A 22,484-nucleotide genomic window follows, 5' to 3' on the forward strand; every position below is an offset into this window, starting at 1 on the left:
TATACATATGTCGAAACATTTAAATAATTTTTCTTGAAATTCGTTTGCTTAACCAACACTTGCCCACTGCGCGGCTAACGTAAACACCAGATGTTTTATCAGCTGTGTTGTGATTCAGTGTTGTTAAACGTTTGCATTTGCATGATGAAATGGAGCTAGTTAGTTCCATTTATATTTTACCAGCTCACGAACGAATGCGAATATGCGCATAAAATAATAGTGCAAAAAATAGAAACAAAACCATAAAAGAACATTTGCAAAATGTCTGTGCTGCGTTTTCTAGTAACACGACAGGCGCTGGCAACGCTAACAAAGCGTTCAATAGTGCCGGCGCTACAAAGCTGTCGCCCAATAACATCCTTGGTCAACAACTACAACAGCTACACACCGATTTTCGCAGCAAAAGCAAATGGAATTGCGACACAAACGCAATGGCAACAACAACAACAAACGCGCGGTCACAAGCGTTTTGGCCATGGCAAGGAGCACACACCTCGGATAACCAAATATTTTCATTTTATGGTGCTCAGCTTATTTGTCATCTCTGTGCTGGACTGGGGCAAGTAAGTACCTGCCGAGTCTAATCAATAAATATCGTTTAATGTGTATTTTGATCTATTTATAGAGTAAAACGCTTGCTCGTGCCGAAAGTGGACGCCGATGCGGGTCAGCGTCCATCTGATGCTGCCGGCGTGAATGGCGAAAGCCGCTCTGACAGCGACAGTGATGAGTCGGACGACGATGACGCCCGCCTGAATCCGCACGATGGCAAAAAAATTAAGGAAAAAGTTGGTTTTCGCGAGCGCAAGGTATGCGATATATAAGTCGACGCTATCCTGAAGTCTTTTCAAATCGTTTATGACTATAAAATGCTGTATCTATAAAAATGTACTTATTCACTTAAGTTTACTTATGCCTTTCGTTTCTCTTTATGTTTGCCCGTCAAATTTTCTGTTGCCATAACACACCACAAACATCATCAACATGAAAACACAAATCATAGATTATTGAGTACGAGAATCGTATCAGACAATTCTCAACGCCAGACAAAATATTTCGGTACTTTGCCACGGTGCGTCTACAGGATGCCACACAGACAATTGTATGCATGACCCCCGAGGACTTTTTGCGCTCTATCTATCCGGGCATTAAGCAACCAGATGGTAATTGTGTTATAGGCTTATTTAGATTGTAAATACTAACACGAACTGATCATAACAGCGTCGCAGTTTTATGTTGGCGTCAGCGCTTAGTTTTTCCATTTCTGTTCAATTTTCAAATTCTTCTGCCTGCACTGAATGCGTTTCGATCGCACTAAGCTAAATGCCAAATCAAAACTAAAAATTAATTGTAATCTTCCTGAACGCTTATTGCTTAGATCATTGAGTATGAGAATCGCATCAGGCAATTCTCGACGCCAGACAAAGTATTTCGTTACTTTGCTACCATCCAAGTGCCGGTCGCCGATGATCGCCATGAGGTCTACATGACACCAACCGATTTTTTGACTAGCATGACGCCAGGCATGAAACAACCAGATGGTATGTGGCTTAAAAACCCCTGACCGTATTTCAACATCATTCTCTAAACTAACTAATTGGCCATACCATTTAATAAATAATATTACTAAATAATAGTTTACTTTAACAGGCTTGGGTCTAGATCAGTATCGACGCTATGATCCCAAGGTAAGGAGACTTCTACTTACATGTTCTCCATATTCATTAAATGACTTTTCTTGCAGTCCGTGGGAGAGCAGTTGAATTTGCAACTGGAAAAGAACAGCATATTCTATAAGCTGGGTTCCTATGGCCTCATCACCTTCTCCGATTATATCTTTCTGCTCACCGTACTCTCCAGTAGGTTTATTTGTATTAGCATGAAACTACTCCGATTGTTATACCAAGCTTATGTTAATGTCTCTTGCAGTTTCGCGTCGTCACTTTGAGATTGCTTTTCGGATGTTCGATTTAAATGGCGATGGTGACGTGGATTGCGAGGAGTTCGAGATGGTTGCCACTCTGGTACGTCAGCAGACGAGCATGGGCACTCGGCATCGGGATCATGCGAATACCGGAAATACTTTCAAGGTAATTATGGTTCATACGGACTGTGCTCTGTCTCTCGCAAGAGTTCCGTGCAGCGAACGAGTATTGAGAATGCTGTACTAAACGATTTTTGTATTGTATATTCTCTGTCTTTTGGCTTTAATCCTTTTGAATACGCGTGTCCGTTAAATGCGTGTCTAACTGTGTATATACATACTTCTCCTTTATTTGACTACTAACAGTCCTTGAAGGTACTTTATGTAAAAAAAACGCTTTTAAGCTTTCTTTTTGGCTACCACATCCCACACACATTTTACTCAATTAATAATAGCACCTACTTTTCATAATACCTGCACACGCCCACACCTTTTTTCTATTTGTTAAAATACCTTTAAAAGAGTTGAACTAAAATATTTTCTACATTTCTCAGGGTGTTAACTCAGCCTTGATAACGTATTTCTTTGGTCCAAACATGGACGAGAAGCTGACGATTGAAAAGTTCTTGGACTTTCAAGAGCAGCTGCAACGCGAAATACTTTCGCTCGAATTTGAACGCAAGGAGCCCAACATGGACGGCAATATAACTGAGGCAGACTTTGCCGAGCTGCTGCTCGCCTATGCGGGTTATCCGCCCAAAAAGAAGCAGAAGAAGCTGAAGCGTGTCAAACGACGCTTTCGCGATCATGGCACGGGCATATCCAAGCAGGATTATCTCGACTTTTTCCACTTCCTTAACAATATCAACGATGTGGATACGGCGCTGACTTTCTACCACATTGCGGGCGCCTCAATTGATCAGCAAACGCTGCAGCATGTGGCCAAGACGGTGGCCCTGGTCAACCTGACCGATCACGTAGTGGATGTGGTCTTCACTATATTCGATGAAAACAGTAAGTCTTATAATTTTAATCAGTTGACAATAACTTGAATCTTGACTTTATATTACGCCACAGACGATAACCAGCTGAGCAACAAAGAATTTATTTCGGTCATGAAGAATCGCGTGCAACGCGGCCTGGAAAAGCCCAAGGACACGGGTTTCCTGAAAATGATGCGTTCGGTGTTCAAATGTGCCAAGGAAACCAAGCCCGTACTTTTGGATATTTAATTATCTGTCAGTTACTTGCTTAACGTGGATTCTCGTTTGTTCAGTGTTCAAAACGCACTTCTTAGTCATTTTACCTGCGCTTGCTTCAATTTATTTTTAAGTAAACTTTACTTTAAACGCTTTAGCGCAGTTCTTAACTAACTTTTGGGCTGGTCAACTGTGCATTTTATTTGAGAATTAGATAGTTAATATAGTTAATCGCAAGATGTGCTTTGACTCTTTTTCCACAATGAAATTGAAGGAATTTATTTTATGATTGTTCTAGTTTCAGTTTCCAATCATCAAGTTCAGTCTGACTATCCCAAATTTGGTTTTAAAAAATTCATTTTTCTTGTATAATATAAACAAATTTTTACAAAATATATTGTGCACTTAAAACATTTAAAAATATATAATAATATTTATAATACTTAATAATATTTATGTATAATATATTTTATTGAGTTTTTTTATGCAAACAAATAGATACTAAATCATTATAATTCCAAATTAATATTTATAGTAACAATTATATTGGTGCAGAAAAATATAAAAGGTGTTCAAAGAGTTTCCAAGGTCTGCATCTGTTGCATATGTATTTAAGATGTTGGTGCAATATACTTTAACCATTTTGACTTGGTTTCGAATTGAGATCAAGTTGAAAAGCTATATTTACTTGGATCAATATTCTTTGGCTGGATCAAAATAAAATGGGAAGGCATGCGGTATTTATAGTTAAATAGTCGTGAAATTATAAATAGTAATTTGAATAAATACACTAGAATTAAAAAATTAAGATGAAAATGGAGACTATAGAGCTAATCCCAGTATATGATTGGCTCTAATTTCGCATATAACACCACAGACTCTTATGAAATAGAAAAGTTGCTTGAACAACAAAAATCTTATATCAATGCATTAAGTAAATCCCAAGTTTATTAATGATAAACAGGTTAACGAATAGAATTCCAATGCAGAGGCTTGGTTCAAACTCACTCAAGAAAGGATCAGTTGCTCGAAATAATTTGGAATTGATATGCGAAAGCAAAGCTTCTGTGATTGAAACCGTAAGTAAATGTATTCCAGAAACTGAAAAATGTTTTGTAATATATATAAAATACATATATATATATATATATATATATATATATATATAATATAATATAATTTAATAGAATAAGCTTAGAGCAATTATAACAAAAATTAATTAATAATGAAGGAATTATGCCAGCATCTGGAAATTCGCTTGCTCAGTACAATAAGTGCTGGAATGCAACATGTTTAACAAATGGAATGTATATATCTATATATAAGTGTTGTCATGTTAGGCCACGTCTACGTCCTGATCCTCATCATCCAGATCATCGACACTTAGGCCATACAGCTCCAGGTCGTGTTGCTTCAGGTGCTCCGTATATGCATCCAGTTGGGTGAAACGTAGTTGGCACTCGCAGCATTCCAGCCAGTCGTCCAAAGAGCTGTCGCCATCGCCGCTGTCCGGTGATCTTTGTCTGCTACGGCTACGTGACTCCGTCTCTAGCTGTGTATCCTGTCCGTGTGTCGCCTTGTGCTCCATGTAGTGCAGATAGTCTTGATACTTGGCGGGACATCGCAGGCATTTGTACCAGCGATCGCGCACGTGGGTCACCATATGCTTCTTGAGCGTGGAGCACTCCCGGAAGGGTTTGCGGCACTTGCTGCAGCTGAACGGCTTCTCGCCAGTGTGGATCATGTAGTGGCGCTTCAGATTGTGGCGTGTGCCAAAGGGGCGTTGGCAGAGCGGGCAGGGATATGTGCGTCGATTGCGTGATACTCTGGCCAGACGCTTTGGTGCCACATCGTTGCTGAGCGAGGATGAGGAGTTGGCGCTGCTGCAGCTGCGTGGCAGCGGAGGACGTGTTATGGCAGTCAGAGTGACTGCAGGTGGGGCAGGTGGGGCTGGCGTAAGTACTGGTGGTGCGGCTACCAGCGTTACCATCAATGTAGGCGGCAATGTGGCAAGTGGCAAAGAAACAACTTCGTTGTCAATGTGATTCTCCTCCTGCAAGAGCTCTTGATCCGTGTCCTGCTCCTGCTCCTCCTCTGGCTCCAGCGCTGTCTCAGTCTCATCAGTCGGCTCCTTTTCAGCATCCCCAGCATCACAGTCCTGCGGCCCCAACAACAGATTCTTGCCCTCGCATTCCACACAGCGCGTAGAGTCCTGCTCCATGGGCGCATGCACACGACAGATCATGCATATATAGCGCGGATCATTAATATGTCGTCTGCGATGCTTCTTCAAATCACTAAACTCCCGGAAACGCCGCTCGCACAAATCACAAGGAAACGGACGCTCACCTGTTTGATGGAGAGAAAATATTAATTAAAGGCTTATTTCTTTAGCAAGTTATATTTAGAGTATTATTGAGATCCTTCAATCTAGTTTTGATTGTAAGAAAATTATATGAGATAGTGGATAAAATGATCTGGTTTCTGCTTAAAAATAGTCAAAATACTTTTGAATATTTCCCACAAAAAATAAATACTTTGTAAAAAATTCACTGAATAAAAATCTAATTTAAATATATAAAATATCAACTAATCGTTGAGGAATTTATATAAAAGTTCTTGTTAGACTCAAGGGACAACTAAATAAAAATATAGAAAAAAGTTTTTAACTAAAATTTGTATTAAATTAACTTTTAAATCACTAAATTTTCATGTAACTTACAGAAACAAAAAATGAAAATATTATGCTTAAAAATTAAATATAAATTTGTTGAAATTTTCTACAGTTTTCATAGATCTGAGACTCAAAGTTCTTCTAAAATACGATTCTGAAGTAAAACAGGAAAAGTTATCCCAAGTAATCACTTTGTTCGCCTGCTCTCCCCTCATGTTGGCTAAATTTTCTCATTCCAAGCCACGCCTGTTGCACGATTGCTGCTCTCACCTGTGTGTATCATCATGTGACGACGCAGATTATAATTGGACTGCACCTTTTTGCCGCACGCCTGGCATTGATAGAAGTGCCGACCGCGTCGCTTTATATATGGTCTCGGCGAGCGTTTGCGGGTAGCTGATTTCGTGAGTTGTTTCTCTTCGTCATCCGATGGCAGTTCAATGACTTGGGCTGGTGGTTCCTCCAGCTCACAGGTGACATCCGCCAAAGGTAAATCTTCAACATTTGTTTCCTTGGGTGTCTCCGCCAACTCTTCAGTCTCGCTTTCGCTGTCGCTTAGCTCAATCCTGGCCACGATTCGATGGTGCCGCTGCTTCAGTTTCTTTGCAATCCGCTGCTTATCCGTCATCGGCCGTTTCTCTGGCTTTAAGCTACGGACTGTGCTAATCAACATTAGCGACGGCGGCTCCGCACTTCCCTCATCATCATCCAGCAGCTCGATAATTTGTGGCTGTTGCTGCTGCTGCTTCAGTTGCTGCTGCTTTTGCTGTTGATCTTGCTGCTGGCGTCGCAGCTCTTGTTGCTGCTGGCCGATTTGAAATAGCAGGCTCTTAATCTTGGCGTCGTCAATGGACACAAAGTTCTCTTCTGGCTCTTGGTATTCATAGTTCACAGGATCTGATGGCAGCAGTTGGCAATTGGTGTCGCAGCAAGCAGCATCGCAGCAGCCGGAAGCAGCGCAGCAAGCGTTCGCTGCGCTGGCGCAGTCGCTGCAGCAGTCAGCGCAGCCAGCGGACGCTAGCTCCATGCCCTGACATGGACAAACAAAGGAATTGAAAATACACAGTGTGAAAAGTGTGAGAGAAAGAGAGATAGAGCGAGAGAGAGACAAGGAGAGGAAGAGAGCTTTTGCGCCTGTGCATATGCTATGCTTATTAAGCTAATTGCCATTCACATCCTTGCGCGAACGTCAATAACAAAAACAATAACATACCTTGCCGCAATACATTAACAATCCGTAAACAATTTGCAAGAAAAAAATCAAAAAAAATTAAAAAGAGGGAAAAGTAATTTGTGACTGGCGCTGCTTTTTTGCCGTGGCTGTTTCGCGTTGTTAGCCGAGGCCGAGTGAAGAAGAAACTGGATTCGCAGTTCGCTTGCCCGGGCTCAGCAACCTCGACAAACGCCAAAAGTCGAGTTTCAGTCGGCCCGCTGCCTCGCCTCTGTTGCTGCTCAGACTGAATCAGCGAAGCGAAGCAACAACAACAAGCAAAAGCAACACCAGCCCCAGCAACAAAACAACGAGCGCAACAGGCAAGACGACATCGACGTCAGCGTCAACGCCAACGCCAACGTCGGCGCGCGCTGCAGGCTTTTTATTTTTAATGCACGCGCATATTGAAAACAACAACAAAAAAGACCAAATAGCTTTGGCGACCCGGCAAGCTGCTCCTCTTTGGCTTTGCCCCTGTCCCCGCCCACACTCTGTGTCGTTGCGTGCGTTGGCTGTTAACTTGATTTTTCTTCAGGCGCTCACAGCACCAAAACCAAAACGAAAAACAAAGAAAATGCGCAGGGCGAACTATAAGCAAGGCCCCAAAGAAACGCAACAACTACAACAACAACAACATCAGCAACGATCGCGGACAGTGAGAGCAAAAAGAAACCAGCGAGCGTCGCGCGAAACTCAACTCACGATTTTCAAGATTACTTCGAGCAGCAAACGGCGAGCAGTCTAGCAGACGCCGACAATATCGGGGAGAGAAGGAGGCAAGCTCCATTAAAGCACGACCGAAGCGAAGCGAATCGTGGCAACAACAACAACAATTCAACCAACTCGACGGCGACAACAACAACAAGAACAGCAGCCACCACAGCAGAAGTAGCTGCCGAGCAGCGCGAGCTCCGTGCGCACAAGAAATGTCTTGTTGCTCTTTTTCCTTTTTTGAGCAACAACAAAAACCACAGAGTTTAATTATTTGCGATGTGCTGTTTTTGTTTTTTTATTGTTGTATGTTCATTTTATTGTTAGGTCGCTGGCGTCAGCGTTGACGTCGGCATCGCTGCCATCGTTGTCAGTAAAAACCTACGCACACAAGTACTCAAGTGTGTGTGCATGTATGTTTGTAGTGGCTGTATCAGCCTTTGGATAGTGTTGTGCAACGGCACAAAAGAGAGGCCCTTTTACACATATAAACATACATACAGGTATGTATATATGGGCTGGCATGCCTATCGCTCATTTGTATGTATTTAGCGTGGGTGGTTGGTTCTGATGGTGAGCTGATCGCACGTCACACCAACATCAACTGCCATTCCTTCGTTTTCACCTCCACTCGCCTGACGGCCGAGCAATGCGATCGTGACTGAAAGTACAAATCAACTGTGAAACTTGTTTTAAATCAGCGTCACCCATTCGCCCCCAGCCTGGGCAGCGCGCAAATAAACTCTTGAGTGCCTGCCAGTGGCTGGGCTAGGCGAGCAGAGCAATGCTCGGCCAGTTTGTTCGAACTTTTACTGAGCCAGACGGACGCACATACACATAGACTTATGCATGCGAGCACACACACACACACACACAAGCCCATTCGCTGCTGTAATTATATCAGAGTATCATAATACTAAAAATAAATATTTGCCCATAATGGGTTAGCTTATTAAAAATAAATATAAAATTCAAATTACCTAGTTGATTGAGCATTAAAAAAAATATATGTAGGTCCATATATTTTTTTAATGCTCAATTAAAAAAGTTCTGAAATTTAAAAAAAAATCGAATCTTGCTAAAAAAAAATATTTTTATCAAATCTGATCTGAAAAATAATTAAAATTTTGTTTTATCAAATGCATGTTAAAAATTCTCATTTACCATGTGTATCCACAAAAGGCAGAGTTTTGTCTTCGTTCTATTGGAAAAAATATTGTTTATTATGTTTTTGTTTTCATTTTAAAATAACATTTTGAAGCTAAATATTTTAAATTCGCATACGAAGATAGCTAAATCGTAAGACAAATTTGTATATAATATCGGTTATATCGGATATCCGTCCGTTATAAATCGATCAAATTTCAAACGCGGCATATACATATATAAGAAACATATTTGGCAAAATTGGATTGGTACTATAATCTAAGCGGGCTAATAACTAAGTGTACCGTAAATAGGGCTAAATATACCTAAGTATATATATATATTTGTATATATATGTATATAGTTATATTAAAAAAATGTGGTGTCTATTTCATAAGTGTGTATATCATATATCGAAACTGCATGAGACATACACGCTTAAGGGATGGGGATACGGATCAGGGATCGGGTTCATCGGATTGCGCCATAAACATATCAAAACACAAACGTTGCTAACAGTATATGAAGATGTACAGGATGATATTGAATAGTGCGGGCAGGTTATAATGATGATATGCAAATATATAAACGATCTGGCATTAAACAACTTAATTATGTACATTACTTAAACCTAAGGCGAACTAAATAAAGCTCGGGACATTGGGTGGGTGCTGGGTTAGAATAACGCTTGATTGGTGCCATCATAAGAGCTACGTATATAACTAGGTGGTAGCGGCATATACAAATTAGACAGGGTAAAAGCGGCTGCAGGTTATCTATGGTACAGTGCGATGTTTGGGATCGCTTAAAGCTTTTGCTGCACATCCTGTTTGCTGGCCTTGCTGGTCTCCAGAGATGTGCCCAGCTTTTCATGGTTAACTATGAACTTCTTGGCCCCGGAGAAGCCCTGCTTGTTGATGTAGAAACTCTTCTGGGCAAGCGGAGAGCAGCTGTCGTCGACAACCAGTCGATTTAGAAAGGTGGCCCCCGTCTTGGCGCCACTGTCGCACGAGGATGATTCAATGCTGATGGTGGAACAGCCACCAATCGATGACGTCTCGCTCTTGGCATCATCCATTAACGTGGCATCGTCCACCATATCATTGACCAGCAGTTGGGGACCACCGAGCGCACTGCTCGACGAGGCCGTCGACAATATGGATGAGGTACGACTGCGACAAGTGTTTGTCTCACTTTCCGGTATAGAGATGCCTTCGTCGATGCTCTGACTTTGACTGCCGCCCGCCAGACATATGCCATCCAGTCCATTCCCAGGCAGAACGCTGCTGGGCGAGGCGGACACAGGTGAGGGGCAGCCACTGCTGCTGCTGTTGTTATTACCGCCGGCATTGTTGTTTGTGCATAGCTTCGATATAAACAGCTTCGGCGTAATGCGCCCGTCATAGGTGCCCGAGTCGGGGCTGGGGCACACAGACGAGGGCGATTGGCACACAGGTGATGAGCCGCGACTGCAAGAGATAAGAGTTTAAATGTTTTAGAAAAAGGCATATCTGATCCCATTTAATGTTTATTTATGATCCACTTTACTACCTGGTACGATGTTAGTGAAGCGACTTACCTATCAGTGAAGATCTTCTTGGGCGGCGGCGGGGAGTAGACGCTCCAGTTGCTGACGCCTGGATTATTGTCCTCCAGCTCGAATTTACGCTTGACGGGCGCCAGAGATGATGGTCGCATCGGAATGGGTGACATGGAACGCCGTGTGGCGAACGTGCGACGCGTCGGCGAGGGTGAGTAGGGCGGACGTATGCCGGCGCGATTGCTGGTGGGACTGGGACTGGAGCAGCTGGTGCTATTGCTGCTGCCAGTGGGCAGCATCGTCTGCAGCGGATTGGAGAGCTCATCCGATTTGCATGACCAGTTCTCTGTCACCAGTGTGAGATCCTCCCAGCTCTGTGAGATTTGAATTTCGCGATGCACCTCACGCTCATGGTTAACTTCGCGGCTATTTAGATCGGCACATTCTTCCTGCCGCAGCTGCGAGACGCGTGGCGTCAGGCACAGAGTTGCACCCAGGCTGCCACCAGCACCGTTCAGCGCTGGACTGTAGCTGGCCGAGTAGCGACGCGCACGTGGCGTAAATGGATTGAACACCGGCGCCGGCGAAACTTCCCGGGAGTTGGGCTGCGAGCGTATGTGTATACTTTTGCCAAAGCAATCAATGCCTGCGCCAGAGCTCAGGCTGAAAGTGGAGCAGATGCTGCTGCCACAGGAGTCGGTGCGCTGCTGCGGCTGTTGCTTCTTCTTTGGTGTCTGCTCTTTGGCAGCCGCGGCAGCTGCTGCGGCGGCGCGTGTAGTCATGGGCGTCGGTTTACCCGGCAACGTTCGTATGATGGGCACGCTGACGCACCGCTTAAGCGTCTTGGAGCTGGAGTTGGTGGTGCCGCTGGGCGGGGCCTCGAGCGTATCCATAGGCACAGAAGTTGCATTGGCCTCTGTCTCGGCTGGCGTCTTGCTGGGCTGCTCATCGTTGCTGCCGCTGCTGCTGTTGCTGCTGCTGCTGCTGCTGCTAGCGTTCGTATCCATTGAAACGAGTCTATAAATAAAAAACTATGTATTTACTATTTTTTGCTATGTGCTGCGGGCTGCTGACGCTTACGCTGTGGGTATTTTTATGTTTCGTGGGTTTCAGTTGATACAAAATTGCTTGTCAACACACACACACACAAACATACACACACATTTATATATATATTTATATATACATATATGTATTTATATAGTTACTACACAACACACAGAAAAACAACAACACACCAACTACACACATTTGGTTCTTGCTCGCTCACTCGCACTCAGCTGGCGCTGGTTCAGTTTTGGGTCGTTCGGTTCACTTGGGCAGCTCATGTACTACATGTGGCGCAGTTTGCTTACAGATCTAAGTTAGGATTTGCCTAAAATTCTCATACGGTCGCTACTATAGCTCGGCAATGCTGTCGACGTCGGCGCCGTCGTCGTCGTCAGCGTCACCGTCGCATCTTGTCAATCTTTTTTCGCAGCAACTGCGTGCGTTGCGAGTAGCAACTTTTTGCTGGCTTTTTACACCGATTATTCGCAATCAACGCATGCAAATGTTGGTCAAATTAGATAGGCAAAAGTTTGTGGCATCTTTTGTTCTATCTTTGGTGGCCTAATAACTTATCTTAATGCTTCAATTTACTTACAAAGTTATGTCCTGTAATTACAATTTTCTGCAGCAGTTTTAGTTTTTTCTTAGTGTTGAGTAACGGTTTCAGTGAGGTCGCCAGGCACGTTCAGACATTAGTGTAAATTCAATGAAAGCATTGAATAAAATAATGCTTTCTGAGTAAACGTGTCAATAATTTGAGTCATTCAAATTACAAATATATTTCAAAATAGACTCTTTTAATGGACAACTAACTAATTTTGTCGACAAGTGTTTGTTAATAAAATGCGTGGCGTCATTGTGATCGAAACTGACTGACGAGTCGCATGCCTATGCTTGACCAGCAATACGCTTTGTTCTGACGCTGTGCAACACTAAGCGCGCGCGTATTTTTAAAATGTGTTGAAACGCAACGTGACGCCGTGTGTGTTTAATGACTATGCGCATATTATTGAAAACGCAATTAAAAACAGATAGACATGTAATATATATATATTTTTACTATATGCGAAACTTAAGAAATGGTCGCACTTATATGTGTATAAGCTAGATCAGTAATTTGGTTTTAAACTTAATAAAAATCACAACTAATTATAATAACACACTCAGAGATGCTTCATAAAGTTCGCATAAACTAATCTATGCTTTAAATAATATATATATATATTATGTATTAGTAATGCAGAACTTATATAGTTTTTTCCAACTTAATGAATTTATAATACTTTTCTTTTTTTTCATTATTATTTTGTTGTTTGCTATTGCGTAATTTCCATGGATGTTCTACAGCTAAATTACATTTTAAGTTAATTTCTTTGTTAGTTGACGCCTGTTCCTTTTCTTGGATTCTTGGATTTATCTCCTTGGATGGTATTCATTTGCAACAATTGAAATCGCTTACATCTTACTTGAGGAAATAAAATACGAAATGAAATCAATAGTCAGTATAAGCATCCTACAACTATTTTGCAGTATCGTAATGAGCGGTGTATATGTAAATGGAAATCGAGTTGCATTCTTTTAGTTGACTAAGTTGGCAAACGCATGAGCTGCTATCGCGAGCGGCGGGGTTCTTCAGTTGAGACTGTTTCCTTAGCCATCGGCCAGAGCGGGCGTTACCCAGCCATACTTCTCGTGTGTTTTGACCAGTGACCGGAATGACTCCTCTGCTTGGCGACTGCAAAAGTTAAAAATAAACAAAAAATCAATGTTGTAATTAGAAATAAATTGAATCACGTCAATTGTGTACACCAAGGACGCACCGACTAAACTCCTTTGTACTTTTCGGTTTGCGCGCAATTCGACCCTGACCCTTAACCACGCTGGCTGCAAACTGCATGATGACCGCCTCGACGGTATACGCGCTGGCCCAGCCCCTCGGTGTAAGCAGTTCCATGCATATGGCGCCACCCTCCATCACGTAACCCTTCTCGATGCGCGGCTCCACAACGCGCATAAAGGGCGGCGCAAAGGGGAAATTGTCGGGAAAGCTCAAATGCAACAGAATGGCCGGCACATTCATCTCAACCATGTCGCTGGCCAACGGCGAATCCGGATCGATGACATGCAGACGCACATGCCACTCAAATAAGCTGTCATTGAGTAGTTCCACCTGAAAGAGTTGAGATGTGGGAATTATATACGTGTTCTAGCTGATAGTAAAAATAATAATAAAATAATCAAATAATAAAGATGCTGACGTTTATGAACTGACTTTCAATTATAATTGGACTGATTAGTCCATTAGCGTCTGCTAAACGAGTTGTCTTACTATTTATTTCATGAAGTTAATCTGGCGGATACATTGGATATATGATCAGATCTAATAAGGCTATACAATAGCAATAACAATAATAGCCATGTAACTTAACTAAGTCCACAATATTCTAGGATTCTATGCAAAGATTAGGGTAGATCCTCAGCTTTACAAAATTTGTGATTCTTCTTCAATTAATAGCCCTTGGCTCAAGCTAAATATACATATACTAAAGTCATACTCTAAACTAGTTTTCTATATGTTCCAGGATCTTTAACTCTTCAGCTCTGTTTGGCATTACCGTAAAAACTGCATCGTTTTTGGTCTGCAGGCGTTCCATTTCGCGATACTCCTTCATCAGGCGACGCGAGCGTATGGAGGCATCAGGCGGCATCAACAGCGAGCGTCCTGCAGCGGGCGCCACTCTGTAAGAGGTGCAAAGTTAAGAATGAATATATATAAGACTATTTTTATACTTTATACTATCAATTACTTGTGATCCTGACGACGACGTTTGCCCGGCGATTCGCACACTGCCTGCTCGGCGGCTACGCGCACGATGGCGTTCTTTGGACTTAGCTGGGCAGCTGTGGCGGCACCAGGTGCAGCAGCAGCTGCAGCCTCGCTTGCTGCTCCAGCGGCTGCACCACCGCTGGCTGCGGCCGCAACATCAACATTGCTGCTGCTGTTGTTGTTATTATTGTTGTTGTTGTTCATGCTGCTGGTGCTGTGCTCTGGGCCATCGGTCTTATCGCAGCTCTTGTCGTTGCTGTTGCTGCTGTGGTTGTTGTTATGGTTGTTGTTGTTGTTGTTATTATTATTATTGTTATTGTTGTTGTTGTTGCTGGACTTGTGGAAGATCTTACGAATCGCGGTAACAACTCTCTCTTTGGAACGGGATGACATTTTTGCGGTGTTCTTTGTTGTTTTCTTTCTAACGGTGGAATTTATTTCTAATTACAAGTATTCTTTTTGGAGTGCGGGTATATATATATATATATCTATATATATATATATATATATCTGTGTGGGTATCTCTTTACTGTGTGTGTGAGCGTAATGTTTGGTCAGTCTTCTTTATATAAAAATTGTTTGTGCTGCAAGTAGAATAAGAAATGAATATTAAGTTTTGTAATTGGAACGTTTGGTAAATTATTAGAAAATGCTATAAGTCTAGTCTGGCTGCGCTGCTAAGTGGAAAACTTTTGTTTGCACTGGAAATTGTAGCCGTAAAATTAATCTACATAGATGCACATATTCCATAGCATATTAAAAATAAAAACGTCCCTGACCTACGCCCATTTCGTGTGACCTTGGAAGAGATAATAAAAATTATTGGCCTGGCTGACTGCGCGAATACTCTGCAATCGTTACTCACTAGACTAGGCTCGGCTCGGCTCGGCTCTTATCTACTTTGTTGTAGCTATTCTCAAATGGATTTTGTGCCGTATCTAAAGAGCACATATGAAAACGTTTTATTTATGGATCTCTGAAGATTATCTCGTTGCTCCAGCTCTGGCACAGGGTAACAAAGAGACACTTCACACTGACTGCTATACATACAAAACACATCCACAGCAACATCCTTGACAACATTCTCCACGCTTGTAAAAACAACAGCAATAAAAAAAAAACAAAATACATATATATTTATATATATATATATATATGTATATGTATGTGCATATGTATATGTGAAATATTCGCAGCCAACTATGAGAGAAGCAACAGCAACAGCACAATAACAACAAAAGCTCATAAAGAACAACACAAAAGGAATATAGAAAAAGTGGAAGTAGCGACTAGGCTATACCCTATAATAAGTGCAAAGCTCAAGTTTTAAATATCTAAAATTTCTCTTTACATTGTATTTTTATGTATATTTGATTAGAGATTTGAGATAAAAACTTTAGTTATTTTTTAATTCAAAATTTAGAAGTTTCCTTTAAATTTTTTTGGTTTTCCAGTTCTTTGCATTCAATGAGCCAGTTTTGATGTATCTAAAGTCTTCTAAGCTTATGCAATATTTTCGTTAATTCAGCAGCAATATAAAATGTATTCATTAAAATTATAAAATAAATTTAGAATCAGGATTTAGGTTAGCATATGAAAAACTGGCTTTGGCACTGGCCTTAAAACCGTAAATCTGAGCAGCTAAAATATTTCTAGGCTTGCAGCTAGCTTAATACAAAAAGGAATATCAAATTCTTATTCATTTTCTGATTTTTCTTTTTTGCATATTAGTACATATAATGGAAACAGTAGAAGAGGCATTTCGTTATGTTCATAACAACCTACATTTTTTAGTGAAACAACAACGGCGCATTCACACTTGACTAGATTGACACATCTCATTAAGCTCCTCAAGCATATTTATTTATATTTTTACTTATTCCTTTGGAAAGCAATTTTGGTGCCTAAACTCAAACCAACAAACTCTATTATTTTGCTCAATTTGAATGGATATGAAAAACTTATTGCGACGCAGCCAACAGCCAACAGCCAACAGCCAGGCGGGTGGCTTGTGGGCTGCCGTGTGGGGTACACGAAGGACCACAAGAGTGGGGGCTTTTAACTTTTATGGCAAAAAGTTTTTGGGGCCACGCGCATGGCAAAGTGGATGCTGTGTGTGTGTATGTGGGAGGCTGCTAGCTGTGCTTACATTTGCAGTATAAGGTTGCCAGCTAAGGTGTTGACCATGGGGCCTAAATTGTTCCACTTGCGCATAATTAGCCGTTGCTGAGGAAACGAGCAGCAGGTGGAAACTAGGGTTCAGCTTGCAGCCAGGCCAAAGCGCCAAATGGCCAAGGGCGGCATTTGGTATAATGCTTTATATTTATGATTATTATATTGCTGTTATAAAATGGACAACCATGAGGTTAATTTAGAGGACGAGCCACTGAGCGACCTGATACTGAGGCAAGCACATAATTTACCCTAATTTAGGTAGATAACAGTGTGAGCAGATTAACAAAGATAATTCAATATTTGAAGAAAATTAATTTCAAGTTTACTTCGACTTATTCCAAGCACGTACTCTGATATTTGTGACAAGGAAAGGATAATAAAATGACAGCCAATAATACCTAAATTTTTACAAGTTAACAAACTGCGCATCTTTGCAACTTTTTTTCTTAAAGGTTATTTTCAAATGACTTGAAGTTGCCACCAATTTGTAGCAAATTAAATCAGCATCTGAACTGTTACACTTGCCATAGGTTGTCTGTAGCAAATTATGATTGATTGATAGATGTATCGCTAGACAGGGCAAAGCTCTCTATGGTCAACAGATGCCATTAGCAAGTCAGATGGACTACAACGATGGCCACGACACATGCGAGCTGAAAGTCGACTATTAATAGCACACAAAACTCATTAAGAGCTCCCTTGATTGAGAGAAGGAGAGGAGTTCAGTTGAGGTCTATATCGATTCACGGCTGATTGAAAATTTCCTGTTCAACGACTATTTATAGATTGTTGCAAGTTTTACACTTTTGCTTTCAGCTGGTTGGCAAAAGAGAAAACTGCTAAAAGGCATCGAGGCGCCAGACCAGACCAGACGACAAGGAAACAAGTTCTCTACATGGAAGCCACAAAGCACAAGCTGGAGAAATGCTGACTAAGGCTGGCCAGACATTTCGGTATTGTCTTAAGGCATCCAGCTGCGATGGCAACTGAGCCATGTCATTGGATACAAATTAAATAAACAGTTCTGATAAGTAAATGAAATTGAACTATATTGAAGCTATTTGACAGCTCTAAAATAATGGGCGACAAATCGACTCGCCGATTGGAAATTCGAGCTATGAGTGGAATGTTAAACGCACATTTAATCTTATCGGTCTGTGCGAAAATCGATAGGGCCTCCCTGCTACACGCCTGACCTATCCCTACGAGATATATAAATAATACCCTTGGCATATTAATGATAATTTTAGATTATACACATACAGCGTTGAGGGTGGGCAAATGGCACTCATAAAATCTATTCCAGGCTAATAACAAAGTGGCAGCGTTGAAAGCAATGCTATAGTTAAATTAGCTTTTAATTGAACTGTTCAATTTGCAGTGACATTGAGCTCGCATACAGGGTGCTTTGAACAATGAGATGTAATGCTGAAGTGTAAAAAGGGCCAGTTTATAAAAATATTATTAAGTTTTCTGTTTCCAAGCAACAATTAAATGGGCCATCTTATATGAAGTATGCGCAGATTGGTTTGTGCACTAATTGAGCACCATGGTCGATAGTTAATCGATTAATGAATATATCGGTAAGCAAAATATGTTCAAAATAACCAGTAGATCAAATTGATGCGTCTAACAACACTATTAAATTGCCAATTGCTTCTTTAAAGCGTGGGAATATCAAATAAAACAAAAGCAATGCACAAAACTATGTATGTATAGTATGTGTGTACATAAACCTATGGCTGGTATTAACAACTTGCCTCGCAGCACTTATTGTTGTTGCACAGACATGCAAATGCGCCGCTGTTGTTGTTGTTACATGCAAATCACAAGCGCAAGCACACGAAACAACGTCATAATGCTGGCAAGCAAACACGAAATGAAAAACAAAACAACGAAAAAAAAACGTTAACCTATAAAAACTATATCTGCCGTAACTTCCTTGTGCACTCGCATATATTTTGCATAATATTGATTTTTAGTTGCAGTTTATAGCAAGTTTTAATTGCAATTTAAGTGTTATGCAAATAATTCGTATACGCATTATTTATCAACACTGGTACCGGTCAGCGTGTTACCCATACTAAAGCACACTTATTAAAAGCGCAACGGAGCACTATTGTCCGCTGCTATGCGTGCGAGAAACTAAGAGGGGGATAGAGACTGCGGCACTGCGAATGAGAGTGAGAGTGAGAACGAACTAGGCATTTGTTTGCTTGCTCAACATTTTCTTTGTTTGCCTTTGACAGTGAATTTTTTTTTGCGTTGCACTTTGCGCCTGTCATGGCAATCAGTTCTGCTGCTGCTGCCACGAGCCGTCGTGCTGGCTCTTTCTAACCCCCTCAATCAATCACTCCTACACATTGAGCATGCCTGCATTTTCTAAGCTTGTGTGTGTGTGTCTGTGAGTGTGCTTTTTGCCATTGTTCTACTTGCTCATTGGCTGCCATTCCCGTTTTGCCTTGTACTGCATGCTTTTATTTATAAATACTGGCTCGGATAATATAAGCTAATTGAATTAAGCATGGTTTAAAATGTGCAAACGCATTCATATTAATCAAAGTGCTTGGCTTCCTGGTCAGTGTTTGGTGACAAGTGAAGTTCGTTGACTTTCGATCGTAACGCAAGAAAGCTTTCACGAAATAGCTTCGATAAGTTCTTTCGTTGAGTTGAATTTCTATTTTGTTGTGCCTTGTTCTACTCAATTGGATATTTTTTAAATACATTCATATATGCTCATAAAAATGAATGGAAAAAGCTCGAGCTCAGTGCTTAACATTGACCTTGATGTGCGTCTATTTATCACTCCATAGCTGAAGTCGACTTCTGCGCAGGCATTTCATTTATGTTTATATTATTTGAATTCCGTTTTGGCACGTAGAGGCAGCCGCAGCGCCCGAAAGCAGGCAACGCAATATGCCTTTTTATGTATATTATTTTTTTTTGCTTGCGTCTATTTTGTTTCATGTTTTTTTTTTTTTTGGTGCGAGAAAAGGATGCAAGCTGTGGATGGGTCTCTCGATAACCACGTTACGCGTGTCCTGTGCAAACGGAAGCCATTTATGAAATTGCTTTCAACAAGAGCTACACCAACAACAACAACCACCACAACATGCAGGAGGCTTGGACTTGGGCGACATGCTGACGCGTGTGTCATGTGATGACGGCAATGGGCGGCTGGGCTCGCATTGCTGGTTCGGTTAGTCGGTTAGCGGTTCGATTATGGCCCGTGTCAGCTGGTGGAGTGGTCTGTCTGTCCAATTGGGCCGGCTGTTGTCTAAAGGGCCATTAACGCCGAGATGAGCTGCTAACGGTCTAAGGTGTGGATGGCCAGACAACACATTCTTAGCGCCAAAGCGGAACGGGGCACTCATTAAATCTCTTTCTACACAGTTTCCGGCAATTTTCACTTAATATCTTTCGACTTGACTACATTTAAATTGTATCTGCATCCTAAAAGTGACATAATCTAAGTATAAAACATAGTTGCTATAATTTTCATTGCGACCTCTGCATCTATTGCCATTCGCAGGAAATTCAAGCTCTATCAATGTTCCTGTTGATACACCTGATGACGTCAATTGAGGACAGGAAGGTGAAATAGACAGCAACAACAAAAACAAAAGAATCAGAACTGCAGGTACTTGAAGACACATGCCTGACATATGGCTCATGTTGATGGAAATTGTTTATCACCTCGACTGGGTCGTATATATGCTCATGTAATATTCATAAATTCACTGCACAAAGCAATGAACCTAGTCTAATCGGCGCAGCCTTTTCTATTTATAGTCCTGCCACACATACACAGGTAAACGCGTAGGTGTGGGCGGGAGCATGGTGTCTGTCTGCAGGGCTGGCAATCATGTGCATGCATAATCAATTTACGACTGTGCGAATCGAGAAATTCATTTAGGCTCTGCCTATGAAAGTAAAATCAACTACGATGCAATATTATAAAATGTTTAGGCCAAAAAGCTCAACGTCAACTGATCAACGACGATTTAGATGCACAACGCGTAATGTCAACCCTCATTTTAGGGATTGGGATTATTCACGATGTGCTACCCGGATAAACAATAGTTAGTTGGGAGTACTCCGCAGAGATACCCTGTAAACATGTGTGACTAAAGCAATGATAGAAAGCTCAGCGAATGCTGAAAATGTTTTTAGCATTTTAGCTTATTTCAAATGCGTATTCTAAGTGCTAAAAATAGGTATCTTTGAAGTAATTTAGTTTTACTTTAATCAACTGAAATATTCTTTAATTTTGTTAAATATAAAAAAAGAATCGAAATTTAATTTTAATTTTCATGAATGAAATAAGTTTTATGTTTTTATGTTTCTCTGAAAATAGTTATTATAATCTTTAAGATATGTATATAAATATAATTTTAGATATCTATATATCTCTGTATATGTATTCATATGCCCTTTTTTCTTTATTTTCCCTATTGACACATACCCGATTAACTGTCGCCCCATGCGCTCTTGTAACATATGTCCTCTGTCTGGTTACATCTACTAAGCATTATCATACCCTTTTTTTATTCCCCATTTCATTGGGTACAGCAATATAAACAGTTAGTCAGCAAAAGCCGAAGGCTGTATGCCAGAGGAGTTGGACAACTGTCAGCTGTTGTCATTTCATTCGCACTCGTTCATACATTTCCGCATTCCCCACTTGAAGCGCGTTCGGTTCCATTCATGAATAACACACAATTTGGGACGAACTTTGCCTTCTTGGCGTTGCGTGTGGGCGTCGAGATGTCAGCAGTAAATAGAATTGGCGCATATTCAGACGGTTTATTTTATTTTTTTCCTCTCGAAAATCATTTGCAGGCTTAAGAGCAGCAGCCACAACAACAACTTCGATACAAAGGAACTTAAAAGACAAAAGCAGCAGTGCCAATGCTGCCGAGTCTTACTGAATCTGTGTGGCGCTTGAAGAGCTTCGTTTGAAAAAACTTTTGAATTTAAGCTTTAAGAGGCAATAATTATTAATTCAAGAGTTCAATTAATCTTCCACAGTTTTTTGGTATATTTGAGGTACTTAAAAATGTTTTTTTTTCTAAACTTTTGTTTTAGTATAAATTTTACGTTTTACTTTTATAACTCATTTCTTTGTTTCATTTGGGTCAAATAACAAGTTTTTGCTGACTAATTCGTATTTGCAGCTAAATATATCATATATTGAATCGGGTCACAGTCAAACTTTAAGGCAATAAACCGCATTTGCTTTAACTTTTACTTATTGCGAGCGGAGTTTTAGTTCTTTAGGTCATATAGGGGCCGTTATAGAATTAGAATTGTAACTTTTCAGCATAAACTTATATTTAAATATTATTCATACATATACAGACACATGCACATACACACATAAGTACACATATACATATATGCACTGATAAGAACAGTAAAACTAGGCTACTTACAGCAAGCTGGACCTTGCACAAGTTGCTTGCCTTGTCAACACACAACTTGAGCAATTAAGACATAAGGCGCGCAATCATACAGAGTGGAATCTTGTATATATCATCTAACGTCGGAATGAAAGCTTTCTCATTAGCAAAATCATTTGGCAAAACAAACGCGTAATGGAAGCTTAGCTGTTTTCTTAGATATTAGAGAACAATTCTTCAATGCCGTAATTGCTAGGCCTCAAATTTAATGTTTTCCCTTGTTTCTATTTGTTTAAAAGCTAAGCCCACAAAAGCTTATAGAATATTTAAGAGTACTGTCCAACAGCTTTGAGCCTTGGCCCTCGTCTGTAGCCTTCACAGCCACAAAAACCACTCAAATTTTCAGTATCAAGTTCAATGAAAAGCTGACATTGAATGGACGCCCTCCTGCTCTCACCCTTGCTAACAAATGCAGCAGCAGCAGCTTTTAAAGCGGTGCAGAAAGCGATGTCGAAAGCTAAAAGTGCAATGCAATAGAAAAACAGACACTCACAAACACACACACATGCATACATACACTCAAGAGGCGGCTGCATGGGCATGACAACAATGGCGCCGTTAGA

General features: G+C 41.0%; 4 protein-coding genes across 9 annotated transcripts; 1 reads left to right on the forward strand and 3 right to left on the reverse strand.

Moving 5' to 3' along the window:
- Positions 1-160: 160 nt before the first annotated feature.
- Positions 161-3,303, forward strand: LOC111600984 (calcium uptake protein 1 homolog, mitochondrial). Of its 4 annotated transcripts, none has more exons than XM_023317379.2 (9): positions 161-563; positions 626-809; positions 1,379-1,541; positions 1,651-1,688; positions 1,745-1,859; positions 1,930-2,090; positions 2,291-2,299; positions 2,479-2,938; positions 3,002-3,303. In XM_023317379.2, the coding sequence occupies exons 1-9, from the start codon at positions 262-264 to the stop codon at positions 3,154-3,156; spliced, it is 1,587 nt and encodes a 528-aa protein (XP_023173147.1). In that variant the 5' UTR covers positions 161-261; the 3' UTR covers positions 3,157-3,303. The 4 variants fall into 4 exon arrangements, with proteins under 4 accessions (XP_023173147.1, XP_023173155.1, XP_023173171.1 ...); XM_023317387.2 differs by lacking the exon at positions 1,379-1,541 and adding an exon at positions 1,004-1,163 and having other exon boundaries at positions 3,002-3,301; XM_023317403.2 differs by lacking the exons at positions 1,379-1,541; positions 2,291-2,299 and adding an exon at positions 1,004-1,163 and having other exon boundaries at positions 3,002-3,300.
- A 1,081-nt stretch (positions 3,304-4,384) lies between these two features.
- On the reverse strand, positions 4,385-7,819 carry LOC111601301 (zinc finger protein 771). Of its 2 annotated transcripts, none has more exons than XM_023317829.2 (3): positions 7,713-7,819; positions 6,068-6,827; positions 4,385-5,472 (listed from the first exon to the last, which is right to left on the reverse strand). In XM_023317829.2, the coding sequence occupies exons 2-3, from the start codon at positions 6,822-6,824 to the stop codon at positions 4,460-4,462; spliced, it is 1,770 nt and encodes a 589-aa protein (XP_023173597.2). In that variant the 5' UTR covers positions 6,825-6,827; positions 7,713-7,819; the 3' UTR covers positions 4,385-4,459. The 2 variants fall into 2 exon arrangements, with proteins under 2 accessions (XP_023173597.2, XP_023173588.2); XM_023317820.2 differs by lacking the exon at positions 7,713-7,819 and adding an exon at positions 7,011-7,171.
- Positions 7,820-9,109: 1,290 nt separating this feature from the next.
- LOC111600724 (flocculation protein FLO11) lies at positions 9,110-12,320 on the reverse strand. 2 transcript variants are annotated; one of them, XM_023317000.2, is made up of 3 exons: positions 12,053-12,320; positions 10,447-11,424; positions 9,110-10,336 (listed from the first exon to the last, which is right to left on the reverse strand). In XM_023317000.2, the coding sequence occupies exons 2-3, from the start codon at positions 11,412-11,414 to the stop codon at positions 9,673-9,675; spliced, it is 1,632 nt and encodes a 543-aa protein (XP_023172768.2). In that variant the 5' UTR covers positions 11,415-11,424; positions 12,053-12,320; the 3' UTR covers positions 9,110-9,672. The 2 variants fall into 2 exon arrangements, with proteins under 2 accessions (XP_023172768.2, XP_023172776.2); XM_023317008.2 differs by lacking the exon at positions 12,053-12,320 and adding an exon at positions 11,488-11,547.
- Positions 12,321-12,742: 422 nt separating this feature from the next.
- LOC111600812 (ubiquitin-conjugating enzyme E2Q-like protein CG4502) lies at positions 12,743-14,780 on the reverse strand. The gene is made up of 4 exons (XM_023317110.2): positions 14,265-14,780; positions 14,073-14,196; positions 13,278-13,627; positions 12,743-13,192 (listed from the first exon to the last, which is right to left on the reverse strand). The coding sequence occupies exons 1-4, from the start codon at positions 14,675-14,677 to the stop codon at positions 13,108-13,110; spliced, it is 972 nt and encodes a 323-aa protein (XP_023172878.2). The 5' UTR covers positions 14,678-14,780; the 3' UTR covers positions 12,743-13,107.
- Positions 14,781-22,484: the final 7,704 nt, after the last annotated feature.

This window comes from Drosophila hydei, unplaced genomic scaffold (genome assembly GCF_003285905.1).
Source record: "Drosophila hydei strain 15085-1641.00,03,60 unplaced genomic scaffold, DhydRS2 tig00008114-arrow-pilon, whole genome shotgun sequence".
In the NCBI taxonomy this organism is placed as follows: Eukaryota; Metazoa; Arthropoda; class Insecta; order Diptera; family Drosophilidae; genus Drosophila; species Drosophila hydei.

What these genes read in the sequence shown, in the direction of transcription:
- LOC111600984 (XM_023317379.2), top strand. Translation starts at nt 262, where the DNA reads ATGTCTGTGCTGCGTTTTCTAGTAACACGACAGGCGCTGGCAACGCTA. An exon ending in TCTGTGCTGGACTGGGGCAA is followed by an intron (nt 564 to 625) that starts GTAAGTACCTGC and finishes ATCTATTTATAG; the next exon opens with AGTAAAACGCTTGCTCGTGC. An exon ending in TCTGCTCACCGTACTCTCCA is followed by an intron (nt 1,860 to 1,929) that starts GTAGGTTTATTT and finishes TGTCTCTTGCAG; the next exon opens with TTTCGCGTCGTCACTTTGAG.
- LOC111601301 (XM_023317820.2), bottom strand. An exon ending in TCACATGATGATACACACAG is followed by an intron (nt 5,473 to 6,067) that starts GTGAGAGCAGCA and finishes TCCATCAAACAG; the next exon opens with GTGAGCGTCCGTTTCCTTGT.
- LOC111600724 (XM_023317000.2), bottom strand. Translation starts at nt 11,414, where the DNA reads ATGGATACGAACGCTAGCAGCAGCAGCAGCAGCAGCAACAGCAGCAGC. An exon ending in AAGAAGATCTTCACTGATAG is followed by an intron (nt 10,337 to 10,446) that starts GTAAGTCGCTTC and finishes TATCTCTTGCAG; the next exon opens with TCGCGGCTCATCACCTGTGT.
- LOC111600812 (XM_023317110.2), bottom strand. Translation starts at nt 14,677, where the DNA reads ATGTCATCCCGTTCCAAAGAGAGAGTTGTTACCGCGATTCGTAAGATC. An exon ending in CGTCGTCGTCAGGATCACAA is followed by an intron (nt 14,197 to 14,264) that starts GTAATTGATAGT and finishes CACCTCTTACAG; the next exon opens with AGTGGCGCCCGCTGCAGGAC. An exon ending in AGTACAAAGGAGTTTAGTCG is followed by an intron (nt 13,193 to 13,277) that starts GTGCGTCCTTGG and finishes TAACTTTTGCAG; the next exon opens with TCGCCAAGCAGAGGAGTCAT.